An 18,048-nucleotide genomic window follows, 5' to 3' on the forward strand; every position below is an offset into this window, starting at 1 on the left:
ATTAAAGAAAAATTAAGGAGTTGGTGGATTTGTTGAAGCAAGATCATGAAAAGGTTTAAGTTAAGGCCACATTGAGGAAGTTACCACATGTCTGTAATTATGTCAGCACACCCACTCAGATGCTAAGGGACAGGTTAGTGTGGGGAGACAGTGATGACAGGGGTCAGAGGCGAATGTTATCAGAGGCAGCTCTGACCTTTACAGATGCACTGAGAATTGCCCAAATGGCAGAACAGGCAAGTAAAGACAGGCCAGACTTGCAAGTGAGACTGGCTGTTCTATGTCATAGCTTGCACGGTGGACAAATGACAAAGCATTCTGTTCCTCAGCAAAGCAATCTCCACTTTAAAAAGGTGAACAAAAGCTATTACCATTGTCAGAGTTTGTGGAAAAAAAAGTTTGAGCATATTTGAAAGCAAGAAATTAAAGGAAAGCAGTGAATTGAGTCATAGAGCTATACAGCATGGAAAGCAGGCCCTTTGCCCAACTCATCCATGCTGACCAAGTTGTCTAACTGAACTCATCCTATTTGCCCATGTTTGGCCCACATCCCTCTAAACATTTCCTATCCATGTACCTGTCCACTGTCCGTCAAGTATTGTAATTGTATCCGCCTCTGCCACATATAAGGTGAACGGCCACTGTCTTTTCCCCAGCGTAGGGGAGTCCAAAACTAGAGGGCATAGGTTTAAAGTGAGAGGGGAAAGATTTAGCAGGGACCTGAGGGGCAACTTTTTCTCACTGAGGGTAGAGAGTGTGTGCCGGAGGAAGTCAAAGTCGAGTTTATTGTCATATACACAAGTACGTGTGTGCACAGGTGCAATGAAAAACTTACTTGCTGTGTGCCTGTGATGCTGCTGCAAGATGTTGAAAGATGAGCTTGGTGCCCAAGCCTAAATTCAAGTGGATCCCAATGCTGAACTATGTTCTTCAAGCCAAGGTCAGTACCTTATGCAATGAAGCTGATACAGGAGGAAGAGATTGACAAGCTTTTCAGAGAGAAACTAATTGAACCTGTTAAACACTCTGAACGAGCAGCATCTATTGTGCCAGAGTTAAAATACAGTGGATCCATCAGGATTTGTGGAGATTACAGTCGAATTTTGTCCCTGGAACAGCTTCGCATTCCTTGAATAGAAGACTCCTTTGCAGTTTTGTCTGGAGGACAGCAGGTCACTACATTGGATATGATTCACACATCACAACCGAGGGTGCTAGAGCCAGGGTTCCCCAAAGTGTGGCCAATGGGCCAAACGTGGCCCAATTAACTTTGCTTACCGGCCCTCCTGACAAATGATTTTTTAAAAAATCGACCACACAAAACAATTTAATGAGCATATATTCTTTAAGTACAGAGTGATACAGCATGGAAACCAGTCCTTCAGCCCACTGTGATGACCATCAACCAAGCATTTGCACTCATCCTACATTCATATTCACCTTGGGCAGCCTACAACCAATGGTATAAATACTGAATTTTCCAACTTCAAATAAGCCACAATCCCGGTGCTCCCCTCCCACACTCACCTGTCCACCTAGTTTCCTTCTCCTCATTCAGTCCTCTCACCCCCTCTCATACCCGGTTCTATTTACCCTTATCCCTTCCCCATCCAATTCCACCATCCACCTTCCAGCATCTATCCCAACCCCCTACATACTGCTACATACTGACGTTCCTTCCCATTCCCTTTCACTCCCGATGCAGGGTCTCAACCTGAAACATCGACTTAACACCTTTTGCCTCCACAGACGCTGCCTGACCCGCTGAGTTCCTTCACGTTGTTTTTGTTCTCGATTGCACAGTCTCTTTCATCTTCCCTCCACAGGTCCGGCCGATGGAAATGGGAAAAATCCGACCATGCCAACTGGAAAAAAACATAACCCCACAACACATTGATGTTCCTCAGCTGTCAGTGGTTCAACTGTAAAGTGCACAATTATCAATGCCAGCCAGTCAGACGCAAGTAGTGAACAGGCCTGTTGATCAGAATGCAACGGATCCCAGTCTTCATCATATTTTTTGTGTTGTCCTTTTCAAACATGAACTCACATGCCAAGGAAATGAGAGACTTACACAATGCCACAAATTTAATGAAAAGTAGTCATACGAATATTTTTCTGACCTTCACATAGATTATTTGCTTGATATGCCAAGAAATCATTAAGGTTTACAAGGAATATGACATTAGAAGACAAAACAGGCTAAAGACATGGGCAAGTTCTCTAGGTGAATGCTGGAAGGAAAAAATTGGGCAGTTGTAAAAATTCCTCGCAGGTCAGCAAACCTCTTCACAAGGAAATTTGAGGAAAATATAGCCTCTAATTAGAACCAGCTATGAATCTCATCTAATAGCAGTTGGCAGTGAGCCTTCTACAGAGGGAGAGTTTATTAAGCAGTGCAAGGATATATACCGGCTAAAGCCAAACCTCTTCGTAGCAGTGAGTCTGTCAGCTGGAGGACATGTTAACGCAGTTTTATTCCCAAAATTTTGATGCTTTTTCTATTGCTTTAGACACAATTAGTTGCTTATATTAATTTGTGGTGTTGACAAATCAGTCATGATTACTGAGCAAAGCTGCATAATAAGAAAGGCATTAAATTTACAAGTGCCTGCCAAACACTCATGTCTGAGTTTAAAGTGTAATAATCTGAATTGTGTTACCACTGACAGGACAAGGAATTTCATGGAGAAAAATGTCAGGTCAATGGGAAGAGCTTACAGCTGCGCTGAATCAATGGGCATTGCAAAATCAGTTGATTTACATGACATTATCCATCAACTGCTGATTTGTGAAAAGGCACGAGACCAATGGGTTTATAAAATTTGTTGTGTCAAAGGCAAATTTAATTCATTCTCTACTTCCTCAGAAGGCTACGGAAATTTTACATCTCCCCAACGACCCTCACCAATTTTTATAGATGCACCTCCTATCTGGAGGCATCACAACTTGGTATGGTGACTGTTCTGCCCAAGACCACGTGAGATTGCAGAGAGTTGTGAACACAGCCCAGTCCATCATGCAAACCAGCCTCCCCTCCATTGACTCTGTCTACACTTCCTGTTGCCTCAGGAAAGCAGCCAATGTAAGCAAGGACCCCTCCCACCCTGGTCATTCTCTCTTCTCCCCCCTCCCATCGGGCAGAAGATACAAAAGCTTGAGAGCATGTACCACCAGACTCAAGGACAGCTTCTATCCCGCTGTGATAGAACTCTTGAACAGATCTCTTGTACAATAAAAATGATCTCCCAATCTACCTCGTCGTGGCCCTTGCACTTTATTTGTCTACCTGCACTGCACTTTCTCTGTAACTGAGACACTATATTCTACATTCTGTTTTCTTTTTCCTTTTGTAGTGCCTAGACGTACTTACGTATGGAATGACCCATCTGGAAGGAAGAGCTTTTCACTGTATCTTGGTACATATGACAATAATAAACCAATTACCCCTCAACTAGACAATTCCAAAATTATTTGGAAGGAACTGATGCACTGTTCAGTGACATGCTCCACCACAGTGACGTTTAGTGGCTCAGTTGTGGCAGACTTGGAGCTGTGTGCTGAAATCAACACGTTCACGGCTGAAAAAGGCGGGTCTGTGAAGGAATTTTTTAACAGTGGCTGTGGAAGCTCAGTGTTCTGACCAACTGACTCAGCATGTAAATAATCTCAACGTTAAACGGCAGGGCAAAGAGAAGATAATCTGCAATTTGTGTGGCTGTGTGAAAGGGTTTCAGATAAAGCTGCAGCTGTTTAGTAAGCAGTTAGCTGAGGACAAACTTCATCATTTTCCAGCTTGTGCACAACTCAGGAAGAACCAAACTTCGGAAATGGAATTTCAGAGGGGCACGGCAGTGCAGAAGGTCCCACTACCAAAGGAGCAGTTTTCTAAGAATTCCAAGATGTGGATATTTGGCATTTTGAAAATCCTTTCTCTGTCAATGTTTATTCAGCACCAGGATCTCTACAAACAGAACTCATTGATCTCCAGGCAACAGTGCTTTGCGAGTGATTGTGTCCTACAAGCACCTTACAAGTGACATGCTTGAAAAATATTGCACAGTGTTTCATAACCATGTTTGACGGCACAGATTTTTCATGGGTGACAATGACCAATTCAAGGCTCAGATCAAGACTATTCAATGATCATCCACAGGCTGGAGTGTGCTCTGCTATCTCCAGACGTTGACCACATAATTCACACTGAAGGCTTCAGAGAACAAATCCTCCATCAGACCTGGGAGGGTTTGTTCTTGGAATTTTAGTTATTGTACGTTAGGGGATCAGTCTAAGGAAATTTTGACATTCATGTTCCTATATAATCAACTACCCTTCAGAGCTTTGTCTTTTAGTGAACTATGGAAGGGTTGTTCATCACATTCCCAGGGTCACCCTATGTGATATCCTGACTATGGGAGCCTCAATACATCTATAGAATATGGACAAAGTGTTCAGCAGAGTGGAAAAGGCAGGAAACATTTAAAGAGAAGTAGGTGTACTTGCTTGGCAAATGCAGTATTTATGACTCTGTGTGGGTGCTGAAGGACTGCACCCAATTCAAGACAACGCAAAAGCCATTACCAATGCTCCTGCCCCACTTAACATAAATGAGCTGAAGACTTGTCTGGGATTGTTGAGTTATTATAAAAAAACATACTGGTCAAATCTTGCAATGTTGTTAGCTTCATGACACCAACTGCTGTGAAAGGTTGTGGCGGTGGAGGTGGACTGAAGCTCAAGCAAAGGCTCTTGTGCATTCCAAGGTAGTGCTACAGTCTGCCGACGTGCTAGTCCATTACTCAATAGATCTTGTGGCAGGTCACCTTATGGTGCTGCAGTTGTCCCATTGGATGGAAGGTGGTTCGAAAAAGGTGACAGGATTTATGACCAGAACACCAACAGCAGCAGAGGAATAATTCTCTGAGCTGGATAAAGAAGGTTCAGCTGTCACGTTCGGAGCGCAGTGGTTCTGTAAGTATTTTTATGGGTGTTATTTCACTAGTCTTCAGCCAGTTTTATTCACATATTAAGGTCATTTTGAACCTGGATGTGAATGCTTCAGCCTTGTCTTTAGTACTGGGCCCTACCATCTTTGAAGGCGAGGAAGTTTTTGGAACCTCCTCCTCCTGTTAGCCATTCAATTGTCTACCACCATTCATGATTATACATGGCAGGACTGCAGAGCTTCAACCTGATCCATTGGGTAGTGAGATCGCTTTGCTCCGTCTATTGTGTGTTATTTTTGCTGTTCAGCACACATGTAGTACAGTGTTATAGCCTCAGTAGACTGACACCTCATCATCTTTAGATATACCTGGTTCTGCTCTTTGCATGTCCTTTCACACATTGAACCAGCGTTGGCAGCGAAGGTGGAGAGAGGGACGTGCTGCTCCTGAGGTTACAGATTGTGACTGAATACAATTCTGCCGCTGCTGATGGTCCACAGTGGCTCACGGTTGCCCCATTTTGAGCTGCCAGATAACAAGAGCATGAATTATGGGAGAAAGGGAATGAGTTACAGGGAGAGGTTGGGCAGGATAGGATTTTATTCCTTGGAATGTAGGGGTTACTTTATAGAGTTTTATAAAACCAGATAGGGTGAATGCACACTGTCTTTTTCCTAGGGAAAGGGAACCAAAAACCAGGGGACATAGGTTTAAGGTGAGAGGGGAAAGATTTAAAAGGGACCTGAGGGGCAACTTCGTCACACAGAGAGTGGTGCGTACATGGAACGAGCTGCCAGAGGAAGTAGTTGAGGTGGGTACAGTAACGATAATTGGATAAGTGTGTGGATAGGAAAGGTTTAGGGGGATATGGGCCTAATATGGACGTGGGACTGGCTCAGGTGGGCACGTTGGTCGGCATCAACGAGTTGGGCCGAAGAGCCTGTTTCCACGCTTTGTGACTCTAAGTGACACAGTCACATATGGGGTTTAAATGCTTTTCTTTAATTACATCACAAATCATTCAGAAACTGTGCCCAGGAAACTGCAAGTGTCCACTATCACCCATCTATTTTGACAGTCGGCAACACTTCTGGGGAAAAGTGCACCCTGGAAACTGGCAGCACACAGAGCGAGGTTGCTGGAGCCTTTCTTCGTTCCTCACTTTTCCCACCCTTTGCCCCCAGGTTGCTGTGGCAGCTTGAACCCAACTTGCTGTGCTATTTCTTGGGGCGACCGCTCCCCCTTGCCGTGATACTCCTGGTGCAGCGCGAGGTGCTGCCGGACACTCTGCAGCAAACACAGGTAGGTGGAGGCCTGGTGGATGAGTTCCTGCTGGGCACGGCACAGCTTCTCACTGGTAACCTGCAACAAGCCAGAGGGAGCAGCAGGTCACTTAAGTGTTGTTGAATTCCGACCGTGGGCCAACAGTGCAAACTTTGTTTCATGCCATAAGGGAAATCAAGCAAACCATTTACAGTAAGTCCCCACCAAAGAACAGGCCACACAGCCAAACCCACTCAAAGTATAAATGGGACATTAAACCCAACCTCGGGTAACTGGCCGGAATATGGACAGCTCTTAAAGGGACAGCTCTTAAAGGGAGAGTTTTGTCATACAACAAAATACTGCACATTACAGCAGCTGAGTACCAGATGAAGTGATGCTCCTGTCTGTTCTGTTTGTAGCTGTAACTGTGCAGCTCATCCACCAATCTGTCCAGTGCTGGGGGATTTGCACCTTGCTGCAGTAAAAGCTGATGCCCCGTTCCTGCTCCAGCAGCCAAGCTAAGTCGAGTTTATTGTCATGTGCGGTGAGGTACAGGTACATTGAAAAACTTGCAGCGGTTTCACAGCCGCTCCAGAAATCCCTGTCACATAAAGTGTAACTGGATTGTCACTTCACCTTGCGTCCTTCTGACCTTGGCTAAAGGTTGGGCAGCAGAAGAGGGGATCTTATATAATCTGGAAGAGGCCTTTGGCCCTCATCCCATTCTGTCTGCCATCATGCTGATCAATACCAAACCCCCTTTAGTTTGCCCTGCTCCTGTACCTATTTCCACATTTCTTTACAACACAGGAGCAATCCATTCCCTCACTAACCTATTCTCACTGCACTCCACTCTTCCACTCACCCCCAGACTTAGAGAAAATTTACAGTAGCCAGTTAACCTACCCACCCTCACGTCCTTGGGATGTGAGAGGAAAGCAGAGTATCCAGGGGATACCCACGGGGAGAACGTGCAAACTCCACACAGACAGAACCATTACCATGTGTACTGTTTACTCTTTGAGCTGTAAGTAAACCAATCTGAATCAGAACGCATGGTCAGGATTAAACCCAGGTCACCCAATCTGTGTTCCACTATATGCTTTTGATTGCATTCTTTAAATTTCCACTGACTTACAACATCCATTGCTTTTTCCTTTGGGGCAGACTGGAACTGGAATTAGTTTACACATGCTATTGGTGATGTTCACTCCTCGGAACTTGAAGCTCTCAACCCTCTCCACCTCGGCACCGTTGATGTAGACAGGTGCATGTGCACCCGCTCCCACCCCCACCCACCCTACCCCCCACACCACACTACCAACCACCCCCACCCACACCCCCCCCAACCACCCTACCCCCCAACCCCGACCCCCCAAACACCCCCCCAACCACCCTACCCCTCAACCCCGACCCCCCAAACACCCCCCCAACCACCCTACCCCCCCACTTCCTGAAGTCAATGACCAGCTCTTTTGTTTTGCTGACATTGAGGGAAAGGTTTGTCACTGAGCTCTCCATCTCCTTCCTGTACTCTGACTCCTGGTTATTTGAGATAAGACCCACTCCTCTGTGTGACCACAGTGTTCAGGGGCCACCCCAACTGCTCGGGCAGTAGGTTTAAGGCTCTGCCCCGGTGTCCTGTGCTCCCCCACCCCAGGAAATACCATTTCCTCACTAACATTCTGCAGTAAATGGATCCCATCCTCAGGGTTTAACCCTTCCTCTGCCCTTCCTGTGACCCCAAGACTGAGCATCCCTAACCCCCTGACCATGACCCCTGACCCCGAGTTTCCTAGCTCCTTGACCTAAGACCCCAGGACCTCTTCATGATTGACCCTTACCCCCGACCCCGGTGACACTGGAAGCCCCCACCTTCTGCTTTAGAAATTGCTGAATGTCTCCCCCCTGCTTTTGTCGACCTCCTCTGTAATTGGCTGAAAACCCCGTCAATCATCCAGAACACCCGCCCCATCCTCCGCCTCCTCACCCGATTGGTTAGGCGGGTCTCAATCAGGGCGCCCAGCCCCGCCCTCTCCGCCGGTTTCGGGGTTTCACCTGGTTTTTGCGGAACTGCTCCGTGATGTATCTGTAGGCGGCGGAGTGCCGGTAATCGCCGCCCCGGCTCCGCAGCTCCTTCAGAATCGCCCTCAGGACCCGCAGCGGAGGAGTCGCCGCCGCCGCCATCGTCCACCCGACTCGACCACTCGAAGCCCGCACGGCCGCGCCAGCCCGACCAATCGATCGCGGATCGGCCTGCCAGGCCGCCGCTCGCCACAGGGCGGCGCTGCAATCGGCCCGGCAACCCCGACCCCTCCCCCACTGCCCCCACCCCCACCCCTCCCCTACAGCCCCTCCCCCACCCCTCCCCCACGCCCCCTCCCCCACCGCCCCCCACAGCCCCCACCCCCACTGCCCCCTTCCCCAGCCCTCATGGCCCCACCCCCACTGCCCCCTCCCCCCACAGCCCCCTCCCCCACCCCTCCCCTACAGCCCCTCCCCCACCCCTCCCCACTGCCCCTCCCCCACGCCCCCTCCCCCACCGCCCCCCACAGCCCCCACCCCCACTGCCCCCTCCCCCCACAGCCCCCACCCCCACTGCCCCCTCCCCCACCCCTCCCCTACAGCCCCTCCCCCACCCCTCCCCACTGCCCCTCCCCCACGCCCCCTCCCCCACCGCCCCCCACAGCCACTGCCCCCTCCCCCCACAGCCCCTCCCCACCCCTCCCCACTGCCCTTCCCCCACCCCTCCCCCACGCCCCCTCCCCCACGCCCCCTCCCCCACTGCCCCCCACAGCCCCCTCCCCCCACGGCCCCTTCCCCACCGCTCATGGCCCCTCCCCCACGGCCCCTCCCCCACTGCCCCCTTCCCCAGCCCTCATGGCCCCACCCCCACTGCCCCCTCCCCCCACAGCCCCTCCCCCACCCCTCCCCTACAGCCCCTCCCCCACGCCCCCTCCCCCACCGCCCCCCACAGCCCCTCCCTTACTGCCAACCACTCTGTGCCCATCACCACTGCCCGTCCACCACAGCCCCTCCCCTTAGCTCCTCCGCCAGACACCTCCCCCACTCGTAGCCGCCTTCTGTCTTGCCCTCCAAGGGTCCAACATTAACATTAACTGCTCTCCTTGTCTACCTGTACACGTTCTTACCGCCTGTTTCTTGTATTAGTTGCTATTTTACTGTCATCCTCTATCTGCTCCAACTTTATCATTGCAGGTCCCTAAAATGTCCCCATTCCTTTGGCAGCTACTAATCTTCATATCATTTGCCCTTGTTTGCAATTTTATTACCACCCTTAACTTAGTGATCCATAGGTGGTGTATTTTTCTCATGGAACCTTCCTTCCTTCCTTGCCAGAATGTACCCCGGCTGAGATTTATGACCTATCTCCTTGAATGTCTGCCACTGTTGATCTGGGACGACACAGTGGCTCAGCCAGTAAAACCACTGCCTCACAACTCTGCCAACCTGTGCTCAATCACGTCCGTGTGCTCAATCCTGTCACATTCTCCTTGTGACCGTGTGGGTTTCTTTGGGTGCTCCGGTTTCCTCCCACATCCCAAAGATGTGTGGGTCAGTCAGTTAATTGGCACCTGTAGATTGCTTGTGTGTAGGTGAGTGTTAGAATCTGGGGGCAGTTGAGAATGGAGAGAATAAAAAATGGAATTAATGTAGGATTAGTGTGAATGGCAGGTTAATGGTCAGCATGGACTTGATGGGCCAAAGGGCCTGTTTCTGTGCTATGAACCTAGCATCTTATCCTTTAATCTGTTCTCCCAATCTATTTTAGCCAACTCCATCCTTATACCATTGAAATTGCCCCTATTTATTGTAAGTAAGTTATAACTTCTTTACAAGCCCCCATTCTTTCTTGATTTCCACTGTGTTGTATATATAGCTTCCGTTAAAGGGCTCATAGGTAACTCCCTGTGGCTTTTTACCCCTACTGTTTACTTCCACCCAAACTGACCCTGCATCTTGAGCTTTTAATATCATCACCTCATGATCTCATCCGTTATCAACAGAACCACCCCACCTACAATATGAGGAGCGTTTGTCGGCTCTTGGACTGTACTAACTGGGGTACAGAAGAATGAGGGGGGACCTCATAGAAACATTTCGAATGTTGAAAGGACTGGACAGAGTAGATGTGGCCAAGCTGTTTCCCTTGGTGGGTGAGTCCAGGACCAGAGGGCACAGTCTTAGAATTAGAGGGTACCCATTTAGAACAGAGATGAGGAGAAATTTCTTTAGCCAGAGGGTTGTGGATTTATGGAATTTGTTGCCACATACAGCTGTGGAGGCCCGATCATTGGGGGTGTTTAAGGAGGAGATTGATAGGTATCTAATTAGTCAGGGTATCAAGGGATATGGGGAAAAGGCTGGGAATTGGGGCAAGATGGGAGAATAGTTTAGCTCATGGTGAGGTAGCGGAGAAGACTTGATGGGCCGAATGGCTACTTCTGCTCCTTTGTCTTGTGATCTTGTGACTACTTATCCTTTCCGCCCATCCTTCTAAAACATCAAGTACTCCTGAATATTCAGTTCCTAGCTTTATAATATTGCAAAGTGTTTATAATGACCATTAAATCATAACTGTTTATTTCTATTAGGTTATCAACTCACCTGTGCTGCCACAAATGCTGCGCCCATTTCAATAAAGAGCCTTTAACTTTACCTTGTCATTTTTTCTTACTCTCCCTATACTCGCACCCCCAGCCCTTCCCAATACACTCTGGTTATCAATATCCCCGTGGCTACACCAGACTGTTGTCCGTTACATTCTCTTTGCCGTCTTCACACCCCTTCGCCTGAACTCCTCTATTTCCACTTGGGTTTTCTGCTTTCCGAATCTGCCCTCAGGTTCCCAGTCCCCGGCCAAGCCAGTTTAACCCTTTCCAACTGGCAAGACCTGCGAGGAGATTGGTCTTGTTCCTGTTTGCAGTGTGACCTGTCAGGCTTGTAGAGTTCCACCTCCCCCAGAAGTGGTCTCAGTTCCTCATCCTACACCAACTCTCCAGCCGCACATTCATCTGCTCCGTCTTCCTGTTTCTGAGCTCACAAGTGCTGGGTGTAATCCTGAGGTCCCACTCTCTAATCTCTACCCTAGTTTCCTAATCTCTCAATGCCACTGACAACATACCATCCCAGAGTCACCTCTGCACCCACAGAAATGCTTGTCTATCCCCTGAAATATGGAAACCCTGATCACTATTGCTGTCTTATTTTTCTCCTTGTCATCTTGTACACACTGTGGTGTCATGTTCCTGGTCCAGATGAGGAATGATTGTCCCCATTATTTTTTTATCAAAATAAACTTTATTCATAATAAAAGAAACTATATACAATAATAAAACAGTTCAAACCTTTACATTCATGTACAGTTCAATTCTTAGTGTTACCTTTTTATATATAAAAAAGCACAGCACCGATGCCACACGTGTGGCTCCCTGCGGTGATACCCCAATCCCATATTTACAACATTTGAGCGGCTTCCTCGCCTGACCCCGCCCCTCCTTCTCCTGTGGCAGAAGAACCCTAAACTGTCGTCCTTCCCCACCGAGCCCTCGCGCTGGCTGCGCCCAGTTTCAGTGCGTCCCTCAGCACGTACTCCTGCAGCCTGGAATGTGCCAGCCGGCAGCATTCCCCTACGGACATCTCACTGTGCTGGGAGACCAACAATTTTCGGGCAGACCAAAGGGCGTCTTTCACCGAGTTGATGACCTTCCAGCAGCAGTTGATGTCCTTCTCTGTGTGTGTCCCCGGAAACAGCCCGTAGATCAGAGAATCCTCTGTTACACTGCTGCTGGGGATGAAACGTGACAAGGACCCCTGCATCTTTCGCCACACCCTCCTTGCAAACCCACAGCCCGCAAAGAGGTGGGCGACCGTCTCGTCCCCAGCGCAGTTCTCCTGGCGGCAGTGCGTGCTGGGGGTGATGCCCCAACCGTGCAGGACGGATCTGACTGGGAGGGCCCCTCTCACCACCAGCCAAGCGAGGTCTTCGTGCTTGTTGGTAAGTTCTGGCGATGAGGCATTCTGCCAGATGGTCTGGACAGTCTGCTCAGGGAACCACCCCACGGTGTCCATTGAGTCCTTCTCCTGCAGTGTCTGCAGAATGTTCTGTGCTGACCACTTCCTTATCCCAAGGGAAAGTTCTATTGGTGAGGGAGATGGACTTGGGGAACCCCTGCCCACTCTGCCTGCTTCAGTGTGACCACCTCCCTAAACGTGCAGTGTCTGTGGAGAGAGGAACAGAGTTAATGCTTCCGGTCCAAGACCCTTCCGATGAAACATGAACTCTCTCCACAGATGCTGCCTGACCTGTTGAGTGTTTCCAGCATTTTCTCTCTTTACTACTGATTTCCAGCAGCTGCAGTTTGTGTTTGGTTTTCATTTACTGACGTCCTTCTGAAATTTGGGATCTATCTGATGAGACAACTTGAATCCATGGAAGGTGAAGGACTGGCAGTTACAGATCTGGACATAATTTGGAGTCACCAGTGAATTGTGGATTCAAGGCAGTGGATTGTAAAGGGAAAGTTTCGAAGATGGAAAAGAATTTGCTTATCAAGTATAAACAAGGCAAGGTGTGGTATCAGGGTAGGGAGATGTATGGAGTCCTCCAGGTATTGGTTCTGGGGGCTTTGCTGCTTTTAAGCAGTCAGTGGCAGTGGTTAAGTTTACTCACACTGCCAATCTCTTGTGAGAAAGTAATGGATACTGGTGAAATCGCCAGAAGTACTTAGTATTTGTAAATAAACAGAACTATGATATTTACAATTAAATATTAAATGCTAGGAGTTGCTAGGGTAAAAGGGTATTTATTTGCACTAGATAAGCTGGAGGCCAAAAAATGTGGGAATTATAGACGGAACTTTCAGTGCAGAATGCTGAACAAAATAGGAAATGTCAGGGATACTCAGCTGGTCAAGCAGCAGCTGTGATGAGAGAAATAATGTTTCAGGTCAATGGACCTTCATCAGCTCGAACTGCTGATGTCAAAAATGGTTGTTATCTGACCAGTCCTGGTCTCTACCCTATCACAGACACCCCATCTGTTCTCTCCACTTCTCCCACCTCTCTGCAACTTAAAATACACCTCCCGTTCTGATGCTGGGTCATTGATTGGAAATGTTGACTTGATTTCTCACTCCACAGATGCCGCATGACCTACTGAGTTCTTCTGACATTTTCTGATCTCGTTTCAGATTTCCAGCATCTTCAGTTACTTCACGGAACGCTGAACAATATCATCGAAGCAAGGGAGCGTTTGGCTCCAGTGTGTTGAAGATGAATGTGTGGACCTGGTCAGACTCAACTCACTTGTTGATTCAGTGAACATTAACTGTCAAGCTATGACTCCAGCCAGGCTGTTCCAACACTGCTACAACAACCGATGATCTGGAAAGTTAGCCAGGTATGTCCTATCCACAAAAAGCAAGCTCCCAGTTCAATCCAGTCAGTGATTACCCAGTCTACTCTCAGTCATCAGCAAAGTGTTGTCAAAAGTGTTGTCAAACAGTTTTTACCCGTACCTTGTTCTGTGATGGGCTTCACAAAGCCCTTGGTCCCCAGACCTTATTACAGCCTTGGTTCTAACACCGGCAAAGAGCTGAGTTCCAGAGGTGAGGTGAGAGTGACTGTTACTGGCATCTGGCAGCCTTGGTGAAACTGAAGTCAGTGAGTGTCAAGCAGAGGACATGCCACTGGTTGGAGTCATCCCTAGAACAAAGGAAGAAAGTAGTGGTTCTTCACAATCTTCTCAGTGCCAGAATATCAATGTGGGAGATCTCTAAGGTAATGTCTTAGGCCCAATCATCTTTAGCTACGTACTTCAACTATCTTCTACCATAAAGTAAGAAGGAAGGGTGTTGGCCAATGATTGCACCACGTTCAGTTCCATTTGTAACTCCTCAGATATTGGCCACATGTACTAAGACTAGGATAACATTTAGACGTGCTGATAAATGCCAAGTAACATTCACATCACCCAAGCTGAAGGAAATGACCATCTCCATCAAGAATGTGTCTAAGCACTTCCTCTGACATTCAACAGCACTGTCATCTCTGAGCTGAGATAAGCTGCGCTTGGCGTCAAGCTGGGACCAGCATCCTGGTGAATCAAATAATTAGGACTGCAGATCAAACTATATATCTACAGGAAGGGTCAGATTAGGAGAAATTTAGGAAGTTACAGAGGTAATAGTGCAGTCTAGCAATACAAAGCATAACAGGATATCAGGAAGTATCAGAGAGATAACCAACAACACAGCAGCAAACGACTTAAAAGAAACAATTAAAAAGTAAAATTTAGAGGCTCTTCACTTGAGTGAAAAACCACTCATAGCAAAACAGATAAAACAGTACCACAAATAGCGATAAATGGGTTTGATCTGATAGCCATTACTGAGATATGGTTGCTAGGTGGTTGAGATGTGGTTGCTAGGAAGTTGAGATGTGGTTGCTTGGTGAACAAGGCTGGGTACTGAATATTCCAGGGTACTTCTCATTTTGCAATGTTGGACAGAATGGAAAAGAAGGGGGAGCTCTAATGTGGATTAATCAAGGAGAAAGGCCATTCTAAATGTGGTCCTGATTAAGTAATATTCTCGTTGTAAAGGATCCCCAGAGGAAGGGACATCAATAACATGGTACATTTCACAATCAATCTGAGTGACATACATGTCCAAAAGTAGAGTCTGAATCTTAGACAGAGGAATCCCAAAGGTGTCAGCTGGCTAATGCAGACTGAATATTAGATTAAAAGATATAACCTGGATGGTTTCATGAAATTACATTCAATTGGGAAATAAAGAATCCAGGAGGAAAAATGACCATCAGGGGCTAACTAAAGAGATTAAGCCTGCTATTGGATTAAAAGAAGATGATTAGAATCTTTCAAAGAACTGTTGGTCTGAAGAGTGGAAGAATTGTAACAAACAGCAAAGGATGACAGAAGAATAGAAATATGAAAGTAAGCTAGCAAGAAATACAGAAACAGATTCTAAGAGCTTCTATGAGTATGTAGAAGGGAAGGAGGTAGCAAGAGTGGGTGTTGATAGCTTAGAAGCTGAGACAGGGCAATTAATAATGGGAAAACAAGGATATGGAAGAGACGTTAAACAAATGTTTTGTATGTATTCACAGTAAAAGATACCAAAATTAGTACATAAGCAAAGCACAAGGGAAATTAAAGATCTTAAACCGATTAATATCACTGGACAAAAAAAATTACGTCAACTAATGGATTAAAGCTAATGAATCCCACACATATCTTGCATTCTGGAAGAGGTGGCAATTAAAGCATTGGCTGTGATCTTACAGAATCCCCAACATTCTGGAAAGCTCCGACAGATTGGAAAACCAGTAACTTAACACCGCTATTCAAGAATGGAGAGAGAACAGGGCCAGTTAGCTTAATATCAGTCATCACCAAGAATGCTGGAATTCATGGTTAAAGAAATGCAGAGTGGTGAAGTGGTTAGCACTGATGCCTCATAGCTCCAGGGTTTGATCCTGACCTTGGCTGCTCTCCGTGAGGACTTTACACATTCTCTTTGAGACTGTGTGGATTTTCTCAGGGTGGTCCAGTTTGTTCCTACATACCAAAGATGTTGCTCAGTTAATTGGCTTCTGTAAATTGCCCCCAGAATAGATGGGTGGGATAAGAATTAGAACATAGAACAGTACAGCACAGGAAGAGGCCCTCCGGCCCACGATGTTGTGCCAAACTAATTAAGCTAATGATACCTAATCACTTCTGCCTACACAATGTCCATTTCCCTCCATTCTCTGCACATTCATATGCCTATCTAAAAACTTCTATCATATCTGCCTCCACTACCACCCCTGGCAGCACATTGCAGGCACCCACCACTCTCTGTGTAAAATGAACTTTACCCCTCTCACCTTAAATGCATGCCCTCTAGTATTTAACATTTCGACCCTGGGAAAAAGATACTGTCTACTCTATCTATGCCTCTCATCATCTTATATACTTCTATCAGGTCTTCACTCAGTCTCCGACGCTCCAGAGAAAATAACCCTAGTTTGTAGCACATGCCCTCTAATCCACGCAGCATCCTGGTAAACCTCTTCTGCACCTTCTCCAAACCCTCCACGTCCTCCTTATAATGGGATGACCAGAATTGAATGCAATATTCCAGCAAATTCATGGGAATGCAAGTGTAAAATGGGATTAATAGAGGATTAGTGTAGATAGGTGCTCGATGGTTGGCGTGGATGTGTGGGGTGAAGGGCCTGCTTCTGGGCTGTGTGACTCTATAACAGGCCTCTTGAAAGAGCATAACATGTTTAGGCAGAGGTAGCATGGTTTTATGAAAGGGAAATTATGCTTAAAAATATAATGGAATTCTTTGAAGATATAACTAGCAGAGTAAAAGAGAAGTCCATGGATGTAGTATATTTGTTTTTCCAAAAGGCATTTGATATAGTGCCATATCAAATATAGTGCCAGGGTAAGGGATTTAGTATAAACATTATTCTGGATAGGGATATGGTTGAAAGACAGAAAAGAGAGCAGAGATAAATTGTGTGAGATCACTAAGAGGGATCAGGGTGTCTCATAAAAGAATCCAAACTATCTAACACTCAGGTATGGAGAGTAACCAGGAAAAACAAATGGAATGTTGAACTTTATTGCAAATGGAATGGAGTACAAAAGTAAGGAATTCTTGCTATATTTGGTCAGGACTTTTGTTTTTGGACAAAACAACACCTGTAAGGTTCCGATCTCATTGAAGAGAGCTTGTTTGAAGATAATGCAGTGAAGGTTCACTTGATTGATTTTTGAGAAACAGGTTTTCCCATGAAGAACAATCACACAGAATTTGGGAGAATGAGAAGAGATCTCATTCGAACAACTAAGATGCTAATAGGTTTAGTGGGGAAAATTCTGTGGGGATGTTTCCTCTTGTACTATGGGCCATACGTGGGTCAGGCATCCATTTATGACTGAGATGAGGAGGAATTTCACGTCTGAGGGTTGTTAAGCTTTGGGGGGGGGGGGGGTCCATGCTGAATCATTGAGTTGAGATAGATTTTTGAACTAGTGGAGAGACCAGGATTATTAAGATCAGCAGGAAATTAGAGATGAGGCCAATGATCACATCTGCTGTGATACTGAGTAGTGTGGAACAGGCAACAGGCCACAGGCCACATGGCTTCTTCTGTTTCCATTTCTTCTTCTTGTGAGACTCCCATCATCCACAGCCTGGGGTCACCATTGACTGGAAACTTAACCAGGCTAGCAAAAAGCACTGTGGCTACAGTGTTTATGGAGATGCAGGAGACTGTAGATGCTGGAATCTGGTGCAAAAAACAAACTGTTGGACAATCTCAGCATCTATGGAGGCAAAGGGATAGTCGATGTATTGGGTTGAGACCCTGCCTGAAACATTAACAATCCCATGCCTCCACAGGCTCTGTTTGACCCGCTGAGATCCTCCAGCAGTTTGTCTTTTGCCACAGCATTTATGTGTCTGGCCTGGTTATATTTCAGGTGAGTGGTGTCTTCTAAAATGTTGACTGGGAAAGAATTGGTGATGGCCATTGAATAGAGGGTGTGTGGTAAATGGACTCTTATTGGAAATGCTTATTGCCTGGCATTTATGTGGCACAGACATTATTTGCCACTTGTCAGGCTGTACCCAAATTGCAATTTTGTAGAAATAACAGATTCTGCAAATATTAGCTCTCCCACAATTTTTTTTTGATCTAGGCCACCCAGGCTGAGTGCTGCCCTCCCTCATACACCAAACACTCTCTCTCCAAATCCCTTCTGTATGCCAGTTCAGAGATGTATCAGTGA

At 46.8% G+C, this 18,048-nt stretch overlaps 1 protein-coding gene across 1 annotated transcript; it reads right to left on the reverse strand.

Annotated features, from left to right (window-relative positions):
- Nucleotides 1–1,322: 1,322 nt before the first annotated feature.
- fmc1 (formation of mitochondrial complex V assembly factor 1 homolog) lies at nt 1,323–8,454 on the reverse strand. The gene is made up of 2 exons (XM_052042940.1): nt 8,271–8,454; nt 1,323–6,308 (listed from the first exon to the last, which is right to left on the reverse strand). Exons 1-2 carry the CDS (start codon nt 8,397–8,399, stop codon nt 6,105–6,107), a joined length of 333 nt encoding a protein of 110 aa, XP_051898900.1. The 5' UTR covers nt 8,400–8,454; the 3' UTR covers nt 1,323–6,104.
- Nucleotides 8,455–18,048: the final 9,594 nt, after the last annotated feature.

The sequence above is a fragment of the Pristis pectinata genome, chromosome 33 (assembly GCF_009764475.1).
Source record: "Pristis pectinata isolate sPriPec2 chromosome 33, sPriPec2.1.pri, whole genome shotgun sequence".
NCBI classification, from domain to species: domain Eukaryota; kingdom Metazoa; phylum Chordata; class Chondrichthyes; order Rhinopristiformes; family Pristidae; genus Pristis; species Pristis pectinata.

Excerpts from the sequence above, each read along its gene's own strand:
- fmc1 (XM_052042940.1), bottom strand. The coding sequence starts at position 8,399 with ATGGCGGCGGCGGCGACTCCTCCGCTGCGGGTCCTGAGGGCGATTCTG. Across the intron at positions 6,309-8,270 it reads AGCAGTTCCGCAAAAACCAG|GTTACCAGTGAGAAGCTGTG; the intron begins GTGAAACCCCGA and ends GGCTTGTTGCAG.